This window comes from Indicator indicator, chromosome 2 (assembly GCF_027791375.1).
Source record: "Indicator indicator isolate 239-I01 chromosome 2, UM_Iind_1.1, whole genome shotgun sequence".
In the NCBI taxonomy this organism is placed as follows: Eukaryota; Metazoa; Chordata; class Aves; order Piciformes; family Indicatoridae; genus Indicator; species Indicator indicator.
The window spans coordinates 14,388,421-14,405,488 of record NC_072011.1 but is presented as its reverse complement, the minus strand read 5'-3'; the positions used below and the strand labels follow the sequence as shown (position 1 = coordinate 14,405,488).

The window sequence follows — 17,068 nt, the reverse complement described above, 5'->3', positions numbered from 1 at the left end:
CCCGCTCCCCTCCCCTTCTTTCCTCCCTTGCTCCTCCCGGGGCCGCTCCCGCCTCCGGGGGCCGCTCCCGCACATGGGCGCCGCGCGGGGCTCCCCCTCCGCCGAGGCGGCGGCAGGAGCGGCCGCTCGACCCCAGCCTCAGAGCGCGTAGCCTGCTGGCCCTCCCGCCCCGATTCATTTGCCGTTGTTGTTGTTCTCCCTTCTTCCCTCTCTCCTCTTACTGAACTTTTGTCACCGCGGCCGGTGCGCGGATGAAGACTTTTTGCGCCGCGGGCGCCTAGCTTCTATCCCCCGCTACCGCGCCCTGCGTTGCCCTCCTTCCCCTGGCCGCGATGCCGTTCCCTCTGCGGACCCTAGAGCCGCTGAAGCTGTGCAGGCTGGAGGAGGCCGCCGGGGACGGCGCGGAGCGGGGCGGCCCGGCGCCGGGGGACCACGCTGGGGCAGCGGAGGGGGGCGGTGGTCGTCGCCGCGGCGCGGTGCCGCTCTTCGGGGCCCTGGAGCAGGTCAGCTCGTACGCACTGGTGTCGCTGCTAATGCAGCTCTCCGACCTCTCCCGCTGCGCCGGCGACATCTTCGGCGGGATCCTCACCGAGGCGGACTCCCTCTGCCACCGCAACGCCCGGCTCCAGCGCCGCCTCGGTGCCCTGGAGGCACTCCTCGCCCGCCTCGACCACCGCAAAGTCAAGATCCGTGAGTGCCTCCCTTCTCCGGGACTGTGGCTTGGGGGACGGAGGGAAACCGGCCGGCGGTGGGGCGGTTTACGCGGCAGGCTTCTTTTTATTTATTTATTTATTTGTTTGTCTGAGAAAGAAAGAGGGAAAAGTTAAGCATTCCTGTTTCTCGCTTCCCGCACTCAGGTGGCGGCAGCCGCCTCCGTGGTCCCGCCTCGGCTCCTCCTGGGGCCCTGCCAGCTGCAGCGCAGCACTCCCTGTCCGCCTTCTGCGGACCCCGGCCCCGGGCTTCGTCCCGGCGGCTCCGGGAAAGAAGGTTTCAGCGTGCGGGGCCGGTGGCTGCTCGTGTTTTCCCAGTGCATCTGTCCGACAGAACCCTGATCACTGGGGAGAGGGTGTCTGGAGCGAGGGCAGCGGAATGGCCGGGGTGAAGGAGGCTGGCGGCTTGTCAACGCTTCCAGCGCGGTCATCCTGAGAGAGGGTTGGGTGGGATTGTTCATGTTTGTGCTGGGTTTGCCCTAGACTTCGGATCAGCCGGGCTTCTGACAGTTCAGCCCACATGCCTGATTAATTCTTTTGTATGCGCATGGGAAGACCTCAGTAAACAGAAACCTGGATGTACTTTGCAGCTGGTTTTGTTCTCTTGAGTTTCTGCTCTGTGTCCAGAACAGATCCCAAATTTATATTTTCAACTTCATGTGAGTGCAAGCAGCAAGATCTGGATTCGGCCTGAGATTCCCAAGTAGTACAGTCTGGGGAGGTTCCTGTAAAGTTTTTCTGAGCCTGTAAAGTGGTCCTCAGAAGCAACTAATAGTACAGCTACTCACAGGTATAGGAAAAGGTTTGTTTCCAATCTTGGTCCGAATTTGGAGAAACAATTTTTATGGGATTCTGTCAGCTACATCGAGTTTCATTTGTGCATGTCCTAGCTCCCCACAGACAAAGTGAATGATGGCTTGCAACATCAGCTTTGCTGTCTCAATCTGCTGGAAACATTTAGGAATCCCAAGAACTGTGTTGCAATTTCTGTGGCAGCTCTGTAAGTCTAGCTTAAATAGGGTTGCTTCTCAGAGACTACTTACAGTTTTCTCTTAAATGGAAGTAGAAAAGCCACTTTGCATATGGCATAATTATGAACAAAGTTGATAAGGAAGGCCTTTCACATACTCCTTCAAAGAGTATGAACTATGCATGGATAACTTAACTGTTTAACTCCTTATGGTATACTTTAGGATATGGTTCTTCCAAAGAAGGGAAGCTTTCATTACCCTTACCAAAAAGGCTGTTTTTGTGGTTTGTGTTAGACTGAAACTTTGTGATAACCAATCTGACTTTTTTGGTGCTTTGAAACTGCTTGGGAAACTCAAGGAGATTTTCTTCCTTGCCAAGGCAGGTGTGCCCTTATCTGCCAATACAGCTATATTAGTTCAACATGGCGTGGTGCAGTCAAGACTTGAAATCACAATGACAGTACTGGGGATACCTGCAGTATAGTGGCATGTTACATGAATGCCCTCATAGGAGGCAGTATATATTTATCTCTATTTTAAATATGGAGTTAACTATTACTGTACACTGATGCAACTCATCTAAAGGGAAGGGTGAAATAAAGCTAGTGCTGCACTATGCGAGCCCTGAAATTTTACATGCGTCAATTATTGTACTCTCTCTTGGTCATCGTTTTGCACAGTTTGTGTTTACTATTTTTTTTTTTAATTACAACTCAGTTCTATGAGCTGAGCCTGTTATTGCTTTTAATTTGATCTTTTCTCTTGTCATTGCAATTCCCTGGACACAGTTCTTATATTTTGCTTTCTTAATTTGGTTTTAAATTGCTTGTAAGTGGCATCTCTGCTGTCAGATTTAATTTCACTACTTAACAACTGCATTGATGCTGCTAATACTTGTTTCTCAAAATCTCATTTATTAAGGTCAAGGATAATTAACAGTAATTTCTTTCTTTCTAGACCTTTTTATATTTCTTTTAAGTTGTGTGAAATACAGCCATTTTGTACAAGAAGATTATTTACCTGTTGGTTGAAAGGGATTGATTTGTAGGTCAAGCATATTGATGTGAAAGTTGCACATTAAAGACATGTCAATTCTCTTATATGCTTTCTATACCTTGTACTCTGGCCAAGGACATTGAGTGGCATCATCATTAGTTAGCATGGTGAAGGTCTCTATAATGCAAGTCATCAAGGCTTGTCTGCAAGTTTAACCCTGTTGCTGGCATTAAGGAGAAATATCTGCAAAATAAATAAAATGGTTTAATAATGCTGGCTTTGTTTGGGAAAAATGACAAAGAGGGATTTTTACTTCCCATTTTTGAAGATACAGAAGCTTTATGGAGAAAGCTCCTTGCTAGTATGTGACCATAAGAATAACAAAAGATTGTAAACAAATTTAATTGCCTTCCCATTTCTCATAAGTCTTTTCTTGCAGGGAAAATATTGTGAACTACTCTATCTCCTGTAGAGCACAGGCAGATGCAGCATGACATTGTATCAGATGACCTGGGTATTTTGCTCTGGCTTTTAGGATGATGGGACAGGACATGGTATGCCTGCTTTTCAAATAATGGGTAATTTCTGCTTGAATAAATGGCTTTTGTTCTATTTGTAGGCCCATGACAATACTTGGAACTGAAGGTTCCAACGTGGCTCCTGTATGATTTTATATGGGAAGGACCAGAAGACGACCAGTAAGCTTCAAACTGGGTCACATCCACTTCTTGGGAAGTAGCTGCAGACTGGCAGCTAGTATAAGTTGCATTATGTCTGTTCCTGGTGCTTGGCAAACTACATACTTTGTGAGGAGTTATTTGTGTAATACCATCATTTTGTTTCAAAATAGAGTTTCCATGTAGTGTCCTTCAGATAATGGGTCTGTTAGTGCTTGTTCCTCACTGAGTATTGGTGGGGCATGTGAGGGAGGAAAAGCAAGCAGAGCGAAGCTCTTTGTCTTCATTTAGTCACTCTACACTCACGGCCTGTGTTGGCTATACAGTGTGTCCTTGTGTATGTGTGTAGGATCCATATGCTCCTAGATACACATAATGGAGTATTAACAGATAAATGTCTCTTGATCTCTGCAGTTTTCTCATATACTCTTTGATAACGTGTAGTCAATGCATTAGTTCAAGTACCTCCGTTAATTTTACTAATGTGGCAAACTGCTTAATAAAGGTACTGTGTCCTTGCAACTCTTATCATGGGGAAACTTTCTCATCTATCAATAGTGGCTGGACTTCTGTGTGCCCTTTGACTGGGGGGGCTGCTTTCCAGGGGTTATATGTGCCACACATACTCACAGGGTTTAATTTCACACCCACTTCAGGATACTGAAAGTAGCTTTGAGTTGTACGCAGTCTTAGTGATGGGGTTCACTGGAATGGTTCAGCTCTGTCTGGTTTGGTTTGGCTGCCTTAAACTTTCCATTTAGGGTAGTAGAGGAGCTTCTCTTTATATCCTCCAAGTGAGAAAGTTGTGTCTGATTATTTCAATACAAGGATATTTTAAAGGCCATTTAGTAAAATGTTTTCCTGACATGCATTTGATATTTGCATGGTGAGTACAGTGTTGTGCCAATAAGAAAGGACATCAAAATACGATGAGGCATGTCCCTGTGGGGCTGATGACTGGTTTATAACTCATGGTGGTGGGAGGCACTAATGGCTCAAGGTGAGCCATTATATAGAGCTATAAAATTCAAGTGTAGTACGCTGTACTTGTGACCTTATTTTAACTACACTAGCCACCTCTAGAGAATTAGGCTCAGTGCTTTAAAGAAGTCTTTCATCAGGTTTTCATTAAGCTTATGTGTGTTGCTGTTTTGTGTGGTGTTTTGTTATATTTCCAGCATCCAGCTGCCATAACATGTTTTACGCTATGGGATTTGCTGAACAGCTTTTCATCTTCTAGCAGCGTGTATCCATAGCTGTGACCTAGCATTGGGTAATGTAGTTTCCATCACTTTCAGTTCTTAAACGTCAGGGTGGGTAAGGACAAATGCCTCTTTGAAATGATTAGAGCTCATCAAAAGCCATGTGATGTCAGCAGAGATAACTTGTGTGAATTACAAGGCCAGCTCTTGGGAAGCACTGCGAGGCCTTAAACAGTCATTGTTTTATAGGCCATGCAGAAGGACATTGTTTTCCATTTATGCTTTTCTTCAACCATCTGCAGATACTTATGCAAAAAAGAATATGCTGTTCTTTTTTGTGAATCCCAAAAGTTTGACAGAGTGGAGGGCTTTCCCTTCTATCTTCATGCTGTTTTAAGTCTTTCTGAATTGATGTTTTGAGAGAAATGCTGGGAGGTTAACCTAATGACAACTTCTGGTGCAGTTTCTCAAGTAGTAGGATGGGGTTTGGCCAGTTGTACCTCCTCTTCTAACAAGAAGAAACTGACCCTGTGGAAGCAAGGAAAGGATACCTCCTAATTAGCTTTGTTGTTCTTTAAAATCCTTCAGTGTTTGGTTTTAAAGGCACAGCATCATCATTTGATGTTCATGTGCAATCTGTATACATAATGTATGTTGGGTTTTTTTTCCAAGTTTAAGCACATCAGTGTCGGAGAGCTGGGAGGGTATTTTATTTGTCTGCATGATGGAAGGACAATCCAGTTTACACCTATCTCCTGCTGTTTTCGTTTAGTATTTTCCACTCTTTGTGGGCAAGGCAGTACTGGAACACATTTCCTGCTTTAGTCGGACAGGAAGTTTTATTCAGTTTATTCCTAGGGAAACCCCTCCTCCATCCTTAACCGCCAAAAGTGAGCATTATTTGAGACAGTATCAGCAGTAGACAGGAGATGAATGAGCTGGCTGACTTCTGGGCTTTCTATAGCTTCCAGTGTAAGGATAGAGTGCACAAGATGTTAATCATTTTGTTATAATGAGAAGATACCTTCTTTAGGAAATGATTTCGGAAAAGAACCCACAACGAAACAAAAACACCATCCATGCCCCCCCACCCAAAAGAGAAAGAGAAAAAAAAAAAGAAAAGAAAACAGAACAAAACCACAAACCCCAAACCAACAAACCACACCACACCCCAAAACCTCAAACCGATCACCAAAACCGTGGTGTGCTGTTGAGGAAGCTTTGTTGCAGAAGGACTGACTTTCAGGTGAAAAAATCTGTTTTAATACTGTTTGAGAGCTATAGTTCAGCTACAATACTCTGCAGATGCTTGAGGTGATTATGCATTATGGTACTTTTCTTCTTTCTTTTGCTATGTAATATGAAGATTCAGCAGCAAAGTTTAAACCGTGTTAAACAGCTAATTGCTCATGTCCCCTTGGAAAGAAGAAAAAAACAAAACAAAAAAACAGCAAAAAAAGGAATTTTCTCTTTTGCCCTGTTGTAATTATTCAGATTGCTGCTCAGAAGCAAAGTAACTGTTGTTTTATTTAGCTAGTGCAAGACTAATTATCTGTGGAAATTCAACCTGATCCAAAGGAGATTTCATTTGAAATAAGCAGGAAGAAAGTCTGAGTTAGAGAAAGATTTCCCATGGGGACAGTAGGCCAAGTCGCTGTCCTGCTGAGTGGCAAATCTCCAGCTGAATTCAGTTTGATGAGGGCTTGGCTTGCTGTTTTGAACACAGTTGACACTCTTTGGCTGAAATGCAGAGCTGCTTTGCACATTGCTCAGAACCTATTGTATACCACCTATGAACATTTATTTCTATAGATCTTATGATTGGCTTGATCGTTCAGGAAAACTTTGGTTAGAACAGGTAGTTAATGAATTAAGCATACTTGTATTTAGTTGTTTTTAATTAGGATCTATTTTGAAGGTTTCTAGATATTTTAGGATACAATAAAATGTCTTCAGAAGTTTCTCTTCCTATTAGTATTGGCACAGTCTCAGCGTGGTTGAGTGTGAGCTAGTAATCTTGGTCTTGTGGGCTTCTCTCCTAAGCTGCTAATATGAAGTTCCAGCATTTTTTTGGTGAACCTATTAACAAACTTAAAACAACACAGTGGAAAGCCACTGAAATTCCTCAAAACCCCTGTCCTGGAATTTAAACCAGCCTCTAATCAGTGGAGAGTCAGATGAGGCTTTCAGGGGGAATGGGAGCAGATTTATCCCACATGTGCTTAGTGATTCCTGCACCTTCTTCCAAAGCATTTGGTGCCATCAGCCATGGGATGCCGTGGTTAACATTGCCAAGGCCAGATTCACTGTGATAATTTCTGACCCTTTTCTGTATTTCTGGGTGAAGGGGGGGCAATTTCCCTTTCCTCATCTTTCTTCTTTTTCCCCTCCTGCATGTTCAAATAAATAATATGATAACTGAAGGCATGTGCTATGGTTCCTGTTACCAGGAGCATTAGTGCAACACAAAGGGAGACTGACAAATGGAAGGAATTGAAAAATGCACGTTGAAGACTTGGCAGTTATGCGAAGTCCCAGTTTCTGTTGTAGTCAGCAGGAGAGATCAAAGCTGTCCACCCTAACAGTTAACAAGATCAATTAAACATGGTAATTAAATGTTGATCTTGGCTGTAGGTTGGATAGGAAACCTGCTGGTTGGATGGCAGTCTCCAGAGAGCCTGAATGACATGCCACTTAAGAGACTAGAAAAAAATAACTTTCTACCTTGGGGTTAAGCACAGATTAATGTGGGTGGACTTTGCAAGTTGTTTGTATTTATATTGTACCATATTCTAGTTGGGCAAGGCTTCTTCTGGGTTCAGGCTGTCATGTTGTTTGTTTGGTGTTTTTTTTTTTTTTCCTGCTTTGTCATTTGTGAATTACAGTGTTAGGTTGTTTTTATTTATTCATTTATTGGCCTCTTGTCCTTTAATCAGCATTGTGTATATGACATTTTGCTGCCTTTTCAAAATTTTAAGTAGTTAGAATAATAGTTTAAGGATGTGATGAATGTGATTGAACATCACTGCAATCTGGAGTCAGGGTAGCTATGCCTGTAGAGAGAAGCAATGCTGAGTAATTACTTTTTCCATAACTCCTCTTGTAATTTCATTGTTGGAGCCACTACTCTGCATACTTCTTAGGTTAAGGCCTGATTATTATTTTTCCCCCCTTTCCTCTTCTCTTCCTTCTTTTCTTTAGTAGTTTAGGCTCCTCATGAAAGGTGTGCTGTGAGCTGTCTCTCTCATCTCCAGTCCTGCTTGCTCTGAGGAGCGACAGTTTAAATGTCTGCTGTGCACCTTGCCACTTACGTCATGCCTGATAAAACTGGCCTTGGGCACCTCCTCTTCTTCAAATACAAGACTCTCTGAATGTCTGCTGGTTGGTGTGATTTGGGAATAAGGAGCTAAGGGACTGGGAAGCAGAGACATTCTCATGCTTCCATTTCATTCCCCTCTGTGTTAGACCCAGCATGAGACCTTCCTGGCTGGGTTTGTGACACAGTGGAGAGCAACATAGGAAGCAGTCTTAATGTTGTCCATGTATGTCCCTTTGCTCCTTTTTAATGCTTCCCTTCCAAACACAAACATGTCTATTGCTCTCTAAAGGAGTATAAAGTGAGGACAAAACTATTTACACCATTACAGTGGTAGCAGTAAGAGTATCCAGGTATTACTTGAAATAAATAAATAAATAAACCCAAAGGAAATTACTTGAAATAAATAAATAAATAAACCCAAAGGAATTCACTGTAATGCATTTCTGTGGTTGCATCCATAAAACTTTTCAACCAAAAGAACACTTTAATGTTTTCATTAGGTTTAATTTCCCTAAACTACACGTGAGCAGCAGCTCTGTTTTAATCTGGAATTTTACGTCTTAACTAGTAGATCTGTTGAGTTAGGCTACAGCCTGATTACAGTGAAAGCAAAATCCAGTCAACTAAGCAAACTTGGCTTAAGATTGCAACTTTTAAATTAATTCATCTTCTGCTTTTCAGAGATCAGGACGATTACAGATGCCTCCTGAAATAAATTCAAGCTATGTATGCTATCTGAAGAACTGAGCCACCAAATTTTTCTACTAGCAATAAATATGAATGTAAATTGTACTAGAAAAAATCGATAGAGATTTCAAGCTTATCAAATAATAGTGACAGTGGTGGGTTTTATTTTCATTTAATTTTATTTTTTTTCTGGTTGAATGGCCAAGTGGAAAATGAAAACAAGAGACTTCTCTAGAATATTCTCAATAGTAACATGTTGTACTGAAATACTCCTCTTTCTCCTTTCTCCTCCCATTTTTTTTCCATTTTAGTATCAAAATGCTGGCAACAGAAGAGCTCTCATCAGCTTTTAAGTGGTGGAATAAATATTGCTGCTCACTGGCTTACATATATTCTTCTGTGTCTGGTTGTTATGTTGGTAAGCTTTCTCAGCAGCTTGGGTTTGAGTAAGAAAGCAAGCTTAGTCTTTCTCCTGGCAAAGGGACATCTGTCTTCTCTTTTATACACTGGCAAGTTTTGGCTTTTGGCAACAAATGGGACTTTGCTTACAGGAAGCTCAGCAGGACTGGAGAAGAGTGTTTTGTGGGTTATCTCTAGTGGCACCTTTTGTTCCTATTGTATGGGAGGAAGGAGCTCCCAAGTGAGTGGTGTTGGCTTTCTCTTCCTATTCAATATCTAGCTGATGCTAAGTAACTGAATCTGCTTGAGTGGGTTGAAAAATCAAGTGATGTTTGGCTAATGCAGTATCTATTAAGTCTTAGAAAGAAAACCTCAAAATGTTGTTAGCCACATTGTCCTTAGAGATGGCTAAAACATTTTGAATTAGAAAAAAAAAAAGCCAAATACCAGGAAATGGGAATTAGCTCTTACAAAACTTATATATATATGTATATATTTATGGTTTAGATATATATAAAAAAAAAATGAGCTGTGATACTTGATTTTCAATTTAGAAGAAAGCACAAACAAAGCAAGAAGATCCATCCTCCCATCCCACTTATTCTGGACATCATGCAAATAAAATCCTTTTTTTCTCCAATCCTGAATGATTGTAACCCCTCTCCAACATGTGTACTAGACACTGAAATTTTTTCTTTGCAGAAGTCCAAGAATCCAAGGATTTTTGGAAATTAACACATATCTTAATCTTATGGAGTGATTATGTGTATATGGCTAAAAATGCAATGAAATATGTGGTAACAGTCCCCTTTATACTATTTTATTTGTAGTGTTGGAAAGATGGAGGCCCTACCTTGAACTTTAAGATTTTTTTTTAAGATTTTAAATATGAGAAGGAACTTAAGTTCATTCTGCATGTGTTATGAAGGAGAAAGAATAAAAATACTGTTGTTCATAACACGCCTTGTGTGTTTAGATGTTCATTAAACTATTTGTTTATTAAAGCAAAGGTAGGTAGTTACTACATGGTTCCTCCTGATTAATTTTTTTTAGTAGCATGTGTGTGTAACAGAGGATCAAGAGTACAATAAGGTACAAGCATATTTATTAGAAAAAAAATCAGTTTGCCCAGCTGAATGCATGCTATAGGGGATGGGTAAGGTAGGAAATAGAGGGGTGATAATTGGGAAGTAGAAAGGTTTTGTACCAGTTGTTTGGGAGCCTGATGGCAGCCAAGGTATGGCAAACTGGTATAGCAACTGATCTGCACAGGGCCAACACCCTTCCTGGTATCTCTGACTGCTGCTCTCATAACGGGGGAGCATGTGCAGTCCTGTTGGGCAGGCTGGGACAGCCTGAGCCCTGTGGGGAGCAGTCCCGTGGAGAGGGGGGGCCATGACTGTGTTGGGCTGCAGCTGGGTTCAGCCCTGGTTGTGCAACGTGTGTTGAAGTGGCTCTGCCTCCGCGCTTGCTGAAATCCTGGGTAGCATCGTGTAGGGTTTACCTCATCCTGGCAAGGCAAGTGTGATCTTAATAAGGGTGGTTTAAATGTAAATAGATTGTTACAGTTGATTTTGAAACGATAGTTGCAGTTATAATTACATAATAATTACAAAATATGCAGAATTGTATTCTGTAGTGATGGTCTTCACCTTCAGGAAAGATAGAAAAGCTGGAGAAGACAAGGTGGATGTGAGACAGTTCTCTTGCCCTCCCCTGTCACGGTGGTCAGTGGTAGGACAGGGCTGCCCTTCAGCAAGAAGTTCCCTGCATGGTGAGGAAGGGGGCTGTGCTTGCTTATCCTGAAAGGTGAAACCGCAGTGTTGATCTACTTAACAATCACAAATTTCCTTACAGCATTAGAAAGCGCTTGTTTAGCGTGGCCACAATACAGATTTAACTGTGAGCAGAAGGCTCTTTGCCCCGAGAGAGTCTAGTCTTAACACATCCTTTAAACTGCATCTTCTAGCTTGACTTGCGTGGCTTAAAAAGGTCTGTGTTGAAGAACCCAAAGTTTTGCAATAGCTATGGGCTTGCTTGAGGTTTAGAGGAAGAGCAAGTAATTAGAAATCCACAGAGTGTTTGCCAGAGGTGGAGGATACCACAAAAACAGAGCTCTTGGTGTTTCTTGGTTTGACATGTTACAAAAACCTCTGTTTGTTCTGTATCTGTTACAGAGACATTGTGTCTACTTGATGGTCAGGAAGCCCAAAACCATGTGCAGTGCTTATTATCTTGCCTGCTCCCACTAGTTGCTGAGTTTGCCTTGACTTATGTAATTTTCGATGTCCCCTCTGAAGAGCGTGGTATGTAACATGGGAGCGAGTGCTCTTCAAGGCATGTTATTTTGACTCTGTTGTTCTAACAGAGCATGTTCTCCTCTCTCACCCCTTTTCCCAACATTGAAAATAACAATAGCTTTTTTTCATAGGAACCATTTTGTTAGTCTTAGGAACTTTGCTGACAAATCATGAAACTTACTTCAGACTGGGAACAGCTACACCTTGTAAACAGTAAGACCAAGAGCTGGTAGTTGAGCATTGTATATAGAGATATATATGTTCTATACATATAGAGATAACTTGCTGCAGATTAACACAAAGTATTTAAATGATTTAGATGCATGATCTAGTGCAACTGGTAGAAAAATGAATTAGCTTGTGTTAGACGAAAGCTTGTCTTCGTTTGAGCTCCTGTTAGCTTGGCAGGTTCATGATCTCTTGGTTTTATCACTAGTTACAGCTATGCACGTACAGTATTTTTAACTTAAATTATTATTAATGGCTTATAAAAAAAGATAAAATATTATTAAATTTAAACCTGCATGGGTATATTTCTAGTAGAAGCTTGAAGTCACCAGGGAGAACCCTGTAGTATCTCATCATTTAAGAGAAATAGCAACTTGGAAAATGACTGACGAAAAATACCAGGCTTCAGTATCAGCTCTGTGTAAACAATGAAGTGACCAGAGTCTGTCTCATCACTCAGCCATGTGTGATCTCAGTTAACACTAGAGCATGGTTCCCGCTTACAGGATTATAAATGTGCTTCAACTGTGTGCTGTTGTACTTTATTTGGTTTCTCTTTCCACCTTGGTGGCTATTGTTGAAGTTGTGACTGTACAAGTTTGAATGGAATGAGACTTTTCTAGGAAAAGTTCTTGAGAGTGCTTGAGTAGTCACCATAGATCATGTATTGAGAGCTTTGCAACTGAAAGGGTAAAGAGTCTTTTTGTGGTTATTGAAATCCCAGAATCATAGATGTGGGTCAGCACCTCTGGAGATCACAGCATCATAGAACCTCACAAAGTTCACAAGGGTCACTTCTCAAGCTTGTCCAGGTCACCCTGGATTGCATCATGTCCCTCAGGCATGTCAGTCACGCCACTTTTCTTGGTGTCATCTGCAAATTTGTTGAAGGTGCATTCAAACCCACAGTCTTTGTCATTGATAAAGATATTAAACAGCACTAGTCCCATCAGAGAATCGTGAAGGACACCCCTTGTCACCATTCTTCATCTGGACATTAAGCTGTTGACCATTACCCTCTGGACATAATCATCTAACCAAACTCCCTCCTGGGAGCAGGCTCAGCTTGAGCAGGGTGCTGAGGGCTGTGTCCAGTTATGTTTCAGTATCTCCAAGGATGGAGCATCCACAGTCTCCCTGAGCAACCTGTGCTAACGTTTGGCTGCCCTCATAATAGAAAGCTTTTTCCTTATGTTTAAATGGAGTTTCTTGTATTTCAGTTTGTGTGCATTGCCTCCTGTGAAAGCATCGTGAGCAGGAACGCTAACATACTCATCCTTCTGGAGGGCTGCCCAAGAGGGGTGCTAATTTGCATCCAAGATAGACAACCTGGTCAGGAGGGCTGGGGTACTCTGTGGCCTTAGTTAATTGTTAGCACATTTAGCTGAAAAATGATGGGCAAGGGAAGGTGTTAGTTAATAAAGTAACAAAGCTGGCAACCAAGTATCACACTTTTTAAAAGTAGTTAGGGAAAAAATTTAATTATTTGTATTTATTTACTTGAGGACTTTTGACCTCGAAGTGTTCCTTTGGAAGAACTTTAACGCACCAAATAAAAATACCCACAGCTGTATTTGAAAGGTGATAAACTCGATATCAGAAAGATTGAAACTATTTCAGTGGAAATAGTGGAAACTGTTTCTAGTGTCTCACCTTACAGATCCTGTCGGCAACATCTCTTGAAGAGTGAAAAGCATTCAGTGTTTGCAGGAGTCCTGAACAACCCTTCCGCATGCTTAAGAATTTCAGCAGCAGCTTCTTTTTGAAATTCTGACAAAGGTTCTTGGCTAGGTTGTTTGAAACTGTCTAGGATCTGGGTTATGTTAATACAGTACCCTTTTTTTCCCCCCCTTTTTCTTGTTGATGGGAGCTTTATTAAGAAGGTGAGAAAAATACGGTGTGGTTCTGTTCTTCATCTAGCCTGAGGCAAGTGAACTCCAATGAGGATTCCAGGAAACACCTTTTTCATCATCATCAATTGATCAAATAAAGTAGTCCCTTGGTATTCTGAGTTGCTGCTAATTAAACACATTTTCCTATCCTTCCCCTTAGTAAGCACCCCTTTAGGCTGAGTTAATTATCAGCACTTTGTATGCGTGATGGTGCTTTAAATGAAACTTGTGATTTAAGTGCTAAATCAAAGCTACTGGAGAGAAATAACATATTTTAAAATGTTATGTTAGACTACAGAATGATCTGCTATTTTACATAACCTATTACTTACACACATGGATGGCAAACTTTTTTTTTTCCAATGAAAGTTTATAAACTCTTGTAAAAGTATCCAAGTTCACATGGAGGAAGCCAAACTGGCATTCAGTAAAACTGCATTTAAAGCTTTTGGCAGGATGCTTCCCATGTGAAAGATGTTGTATGTAATGTCTTGGAGTAAAACTTTGAAGTTTTGAGATGACAGTTCTAATGACTACCAGGTCATTCTATAATTAGGAGATTTAAATACTAGATCACAGTTCTGTGTCAGAATTCTCCTGTCTTACACTATCTTTGTATTATACATGTAAATTGATTTTTTTTGTTACAACACCCCTGGGAAATCTCCACTGGATAAGCTTGTAATCTCAGGTATTTGGCATCTCTGTTGCTTTCTGCTCTGGAACCTTGCAAAAAAATGGGGGTCATTCAAAAGTCTGGCCTTAAGTATTTGAGCATAATGAATTATTTTTTTTTTTCCACTATTGTGTTTCTAAGGAGAATAGTTAGAGCCTGTGGAATACATCCTGTTTTCTCTGCTGCAATGAAACCCTTGCATTTTTTTTTCCCTTCTGTAATACCTACTATTTTTCTTCTTTGTTAAGGCTGCTCACATCTGATTCAGGACTTCTTCAAGCCAAAGGCTAATAGAGATGTGTTCCTTTGTTTTTTACCAGAGAGAGAAAGGCTGGATTTTTTTTAAACCATTTAGTTTTCCCTCTGGTGTTCTCAGTCAGGCCTCGAGTGTATGTGTCTCTAAAATCCCTCTCCCTTCCAAGAAACAAAACCAGAAAATCCCCCAACAACTGATTGACTTTGTCCAAACTGTGAGAAAACCAAAGTAGCAAAGGCACTGTATCCTGAGTACATATATTCTGATCTTTTCTGATCTGTATCATTAGTAGTGTAGATTAAGAACCTAATTCAGTCACTTTTAGATTGATTCAATTCCTTTATATACGTTTTTTTTCATGTAGCTAAAATCCCTTTTTGCTTGTTTCTTGTTTATATTTAAGGTGAAGAAGACACTGAGGGGTGAAGGTCTGGGTTGACTTAAGATCTGCATTTTCCAACATCAGTTTTGACCTTGAGTTGCTAAGTATGAACTTGGAACAAAAGAGCTTTATAGAAGTGCTTGATGGATGGGTTGTAATATTGAAGTTTCCCTCCCCCATGCTCACATCCTTAGAGCTCAGTCTGTTGTTAAGACTGAGAGCTGTCTTCAAAGGGAAGGGTCTGCTTGCTTGAGGCTGTCACTTTGGGAGTGTGTCTATAATAGTGAAGATGGAGGAGAGAGAGAAAAGGTTAAAAGTGTGCAGGTAAGTTTTGGGCTTTTTCGTTTTTGCTTTTGGGAGGAGGATATCCCCCAGCATTTCCTAGTTAGGTAGTTGTTTATAGACCAACATTTTCCAATGTATTGCATAGGAAATGCTATTGTATTCTTTTTGTCTCCTCTGAACAACTTGCTTTATGGTTTGTAGGATGTTATTTTTCAAATTACTTTTATAGAAAAAAATCTTTTTTTGAACCCTACCCCCCTCCAGCTTTTCCTTGCTGTATTTCAGTAGCTCTAGCTGTTGCAGGTTCATGTTTTGGCAGAATTATTGATATTACCCCTCATTTTTCTTCATTGAAATGCTATAAAAACAGAGGGGCTCATTTTGGGAGTTAACCAGCAGTCTAAGCAGCAGCTTGAACAGTGGTATATCCAGGAATGCTATGGAAGCTGACTTTTGCAATACGGAAATTTGAAAACAGAATTCTTCCTAACTAAGGATTGCCCTTGTGGTTTTAATCAAGCTTTACTAATATTCAGTAATGAGTGTGGTGTAAGAGCAGAACTGCTGTAGAATGTTAGTGGAGCAAGTGGTGCTGTGTTGGCTGATGCTGTGCCTCCCAGCTGGGCTTATGCCAGTGGTCCAGGGTGTCCTGAGATCAGAAAGTATGAGAATGTGGCTGCCTGTGCTGTCATATTTAGTTGATGTTTCCTTTGTTTTTAATTAATTAATCTGTTTGGCTGTGCATGGAAAAGGTAAAGTGATTGTAAGAGCAGATGGCACAAATAGAAGGGATGAAGTGAAGCAAAATTAGGACGAGGCAGGCATCGTTCCATTGAACTGAAGTTCTGTCCTCTGCAGCCATCTTACAGTCAAGTTACATTCTCATGTATGTTTTCTTACTGTTGCCAATGGGGGGGTTTGATTGTATGTGAAATAAAGTAAACAGATTAAGGGGAGGGGTAGAAGTGTCACTTGTTTTTCTGGATGGAATTCTAAGAAAAAACCTGAATGAATGTGAAAAAAAATCAAAGAAAGCTGAAATGCTTTGGATGAAATCTTATGAGTAGTACCAATGCTCAGAGTGATTGTGGTTGCCAGCATCCCTGTGAGACCTCTAATAATGAGCAGCACTCTTGTACGGTAAGCTTGCAAAGATCTCTGTTAATATGACTTAAGGCTTGCCTGAAGTTTGGAGATCTTCCTCTATGAGCCTTGAAAAAACAGATCTTGATGTTGGAAACTGGAAACGCTGAATTTGTGGATGCAGAAGAATAGATTGATGCACAAAGATCTGGGAAGCCTCTGTATTAAAGTGCCACCACCAAAAAATAATAAAAAAATATTCCTTAAATGGAAGAGCAACATCCCATCTTTGAAGGCTGATGTTTCAAAGTGAGGCACAGCACAGATGTAGCCATTGTGATGTGGCCGTAACTATGGCTAAGACATTCTCATTCATGTATGACAAAAGGGATTTGAGGATGACAGAATTCCCATTTGCAGTTAAGACAAAATTCAGAAAGGTGAAGTGGCATGTCCAGGTAAACTAGTATCTGAGCCTGCATCTCAATCCCAATGGATTAAGATGCTCTCTAATTGGTAGGCTGCACAGGCTTGATCTGTCTGGAATTGCCTTGCCTTCTGCTGAACTTCACTTTGATCAGTTTGGCTTTGATGATAGGGCATTAGTGGTCAGACCTGTCCACCAGATCTGAGGAGGAAGGGAGTGGGAGGGCCTGGTATTTTGCAAAGGTGGGCTGACTGTGATGATTAAGACAATTTTAATGATAAAGGAAAGTAATTACGTTATTCTCTGTAACGTTCCATAGGCATTTAAACAGAAGGCATTGCTTTTTCACTCCAGTATTGTATGAAAGCAGTTATTTTATTATCGTTATAACATTTCATTTTGGTGCACTAGGAAATTCACCACAAAATTACCTTCTCTAATGACCAATAGTGCAGTGGTCCAAAGGCATCTTGGGTTTCCTGTTTGCGTGTTTAGCTTTGCATGCCCATCTGCAACAACACAGGTCATGCCTGCTCTTTCAAATCTGGTTTGTGCTGGCAGCCTTCTTGCTGAGCTAC

At 41.3% G+C, this 17,068-nt stretch overlaps 1 protein-coding gene across 1 annotated transcript in view; it reads left to right on the top strand.

Moving 5' to 3' along the window:
• Positions 1-332: 332 nt before the first annotated feature.
• NHSL1 (NHS like 1) overlaps positions 333-17,068 on the top strand; it is a 186,838-nt gene continuing 170,102 nt past the window's right edge. The window contains 1 exon segment of the mRNA XM_054393591.1: positions 333-690. Coding sequence (XP_054249566.1) covers positions 333-690 — 358 coding nt within the window.